The 3815-nt window shown below is 40.3% G+C and overlaps 1 protein-coding gene across 2 annotated transcripts in view; it reads right to left on the reverse strand.

Annotated features, from left to right (window-relative positions):
- Window positions 1-714: 714 nt before the first annotated feature.
- The window catches only part of uri1 (URI1 prefoldin like chaperone), a 44548-nt gene continuing 41447 nt past the window's right edge, over window positions 715-3815 (reverse strand). For both annotated transcript variants that reach the window (XM_043706864.1, XM_043706863.1), the window contains one exon: window positions 715-1772. In XM_043706864.1, the coding sequence (XP_043562799.1) occupies window positions 1578-1772 (195 nt within the window). In that variant the 3' untranslated portion in view covers window positions 715-1577. The remainder of the gene's footprint in view (window positions 1773-3815) is intronic.

Here is a 3815-nt window from a genome sequence, read left to right on the forward strand (position 1 = left end):
TGCCAGCAAAGTAATATTGCCAGTAAGATGGCGTTAGGGTAGAATGCTCTACCTGGAGCTCCTCTGCTCCATCTGTTCTTTCTTTTTCTCCTCTCTCCCTTCTCTTAGCCTTGGACACCCCCCCTCCAGCCTCTAACATTGGGCACTAGTATCCGTGCACCACTGACCCTATGTGAAGTGTGGTGGCAGCAGCTAGTGGTCAGACCACACGGAGGCCACCTACACTGGTCTTCTGAAAGTGCCTTTGGAGAGAGACTGTGATATTCATCTTTTTAAACTTTGCCTCTTGTTTTCTCACCTATGGTCATACTGTGTATAGCTGTAACATAACTTTTTTTTCTTCACTTCTCCATTCTGTAGCTAAGGATTCTACCTAGATACCATAGTGCCTAAGGCGGCACTGTAAGTGGTGACTTACAAACTTTTCACTGTATTCATTTGTATATGTCACAATAAAGCTAATTAAAATCAATTTCAAAGTAATACAAGAAGCCGCACGAAAACATAAGACAAAGTTGATATAGTACAGTATTTTACATGGCAGACATAGAATTTCCTTGGGATTACAACAGTTTACCAAGAACAATTTTCAGTCAATGATATCAATCATTTTGTGCTGCATTTTTTTTGTTGAATGCCATGATTCCAATCAGTGTATTGCTTTAGGACATTCATCAATCTATTACATAGCAAAAGATGCAATGTAGACAAAGATATGATCTGAAACGTGGCTTCCACATTTATTAAACGGTGGGGACTTTGCCACGTGCTAAAACAAAACTGAACTAACGACAACTAAAAATTCAACAATGGAGATGCAAATATCTCAACATTCACAGCTAGTGGTTATGAAAGGAGATACACTGAGCACCAGCATAAACTGGACCTTGGGGAAGTGCCAATGGACAACATTTCAGCTGTATTTATTGATTGTTATTATGTAAACATCTGGGTGCATTTGTGTCCAGAAAGTTGGTAAATGATGGTCACTTCTGCTCTAAAAAAACAAACCCACATAAAATGGAAAGCGGTAAATTATATATTGTAAATCATAAACGACATCCAGGAATTAAATATGGTCTACCATTTTACATCTCGATGCATTAACACCCACATAGATTTTTTTTCAATGTACAAAGATATACTTTGCCATGCAGAAGTTTATTAAAATGAGACTAACGCATAACACAATTCTACAAATGATGAAAAATTGATTTCCAGTGAACACTTTTACAACGACTTAAGATTGTACACAAAATATTTGCTTAAGACAGTTGCAGTTGTTTTAATTTATTCTGTACGTCAAAATAAACAAAGTGTAAGAAGACTAAATTCATAAAGAAACATGGGTATAACTTGGTTTATGGGCAAACTAAAAAAAGGCTAGAAAATGTTGCATTGTGGAAGTTTTATAAAATCAGATTTCTTTTGCAAAAACATTTAACTTAATGTACAAAAAAAAATCAAGTCTTAAAAGATGTTTTAACAAGAAATCAAACAGGACTTTGTGTAAACCTGGATTGTGCAAAGATCCTGTTTCATTCACAAAGTACGAAACCAACAGTATTGAAAAGCATTCACTTCTTCTGCTGCATCCTGGCAGCTTTAAATTTCGAAACTTTTTTTGGAAGTTCTTGTGAAGCTTCAAGAAAACTTTCCTCCTCAGAGACTTTCTTTTCAGGAATTGTAGGTAAAACAGGATGAGCAATTGTAGGATATGGCATTAACGTAGGTGAGATAGGTTCTTTTTCCACCACGGTGCCCGAAAATGCCTATTAAAAGCAAGAAATGATATGTTTAATATCCCTACAACTAATAAGATTTTAATGAAGATGTGAAATAGTTATTCCATCTCCCAATAACCTGCAACTTAAGAACCAACTATTAAGATATTATCAGCTTTCATTTTCTGATCATGGATTTTAGCTGACACGAGAAAAGAAATAAACATTCATTTGGAAGCACAGAACTTGAGTACTGTTGAGAAGAGACATTCTGTTGAAGGGCTTGTCTTGTATTTATCAGGACAATTCACAAGCAACACCAAAATAAAAGGAAAATGCCATTTATACTAAGAAGAATGTTTGACGGTTGGGAAGTGGTCTCTGACTCCCAACATGGTGCATTTAAGTGTACAGGAAACTACATTTATTAGTACACAGGGTGCTGTTCTTTTCAGACAGAATGAACATGTACATACTGCACTTGTTTCAATGCAACAAAATAGGTAACAGCCATTCTCTGGTTCACTTATTAAGGTAATGCTTTGACCAGAGTGAACTTGCCTTGTTAAAATGTAAGCAAAGCTTGACAGTTAACCATCTGACACTAACTGGTGCTTTCTCCATGGCAATGCATCTACCAGAATGCATTTCTAACCAATCAGTACTTTTCTCTCAACTATGCCCTTTGTATCTCTTACAAGTTGCCTTGATGATGGCCAGATGGAAAGCTTCAACAAAACGTGTTTTCCTTCTGGATCGGAAATAATTGTACAGGCAATAAGTAAGAAAGTTTTTGCGAAGATTTGTACCTCGGGTGCTCGTTGTTGAGGTTCTGTTCGCCGAGCTGGAAGTTTTTGTTGCAAACGTTTGGATCGGAAATAATTGTACAGGCAATAAGTAAGAAAGTTTTTGCGAAGATTTGTACCTCGGGTGCTCGTTGTTGAGGTTCTGTTCGCCGAGCTGGAAGTTTTTGTTGCAAACGTTTTGTCCCCTGGCTAGGCGACATCATCAGTGCTTGGGAGCCTCCTGCGAAGCGCTTCTTTGATGTTTCCTCCGGTGTTTATAGTGGTCTGTCCCTGCCGCTTCGGGTTGTCAGTTTCAGCTGTCCGCTGTAATGGTTGGTATATTGGGTCCAGGTCGATGTGTTTGTATTTGTCCTGTGTTTTTGTGCTGAATATACGTCGGTGATGTTCCACACTGTCGGTAGATGCCAGTGTCGTACTGGTACTGAAACAGCTTGGCTTGGCAGGTGTCAAGTTCCAGAGCACACGTCGTGAGTATTATTGCCAGAATGTCGGTAGCATCCAGAACCTTTGCACTATTTGTCCATTTCTTTGCTGTTATTTGAAGTGATGGCGAGTCAGCGCCAGCTACCTCAGGCGGCAGAGCATAAATCTCCGAGGTGTGAAATCGTTCGCCACGCTCGGTACATTCATTTTACAGCTTAGTTTTCCTAGTTGGATCCCAGCTCTCCATTCCACTGGCAATGTCACCAGCCAAAACATGCTCTCTCTTTCTCTCTATCTCTCACTCTGTCTCTGTCTCTCTCTGCCTCTCTCTGTCTCTCTCTCTCTGTCCCTCTCCCCCTGTCTCTGGTGCTCGCTCTCTTTTTCTCTCTCTCTCTCGATCTCTTTCTCTCTGTCTCCTGTTTCTGAGTGAAAACTGTCCCCGCTTTACTGGAAATGCTAGAGACAAGTTTGTAGGTGTACCCGAATGTAAAATGCAAGGTGTCCCCTTCAAGTGTGCAAGTTCCACTCCAAAACTGCACCAAGCAGAATGTTCAGAGTCGCAAAATGAGAATGATTACTTCACCACGCTGCCCCCACTACCCCCTATATCTGCAGCTTCCCTTACACTCAACACCTGATCCCGAAGAAGGGTTACACCCGAAACGTCGACGTCTCCACCACCTGATGCGGCCTGGTTTAGTGTGTTCTTCCAGCCTCTTGCCTGTCTATTTTGTATTCCATCTTCTGTCGTTTTTGATTTATTGTGTCTAACGGAATTAGAATGGCCGCTTCCTGAGGGGGGCTAACAGTGACGGCTGCATCCCAAATGGAGCTGAACTAGAATTAACTGATTCAGAAGGTT

Source organism: Chiloscyllium plagiosum, chromosome 17, assembly GCF_004010195.1.
Source record: "Chiloscyllium plagiosum isolate BGI_BamShark_2017 chromosome 17, ASM401019v2, whole genome shotgun sequence".
NCBI lineage: Eukaryota > Metazoa > Chordata > Chondrichthyes > Orectolobiformes > Hemiscylliidae > Chiloscyllium > Chiloscyllium plagiosum.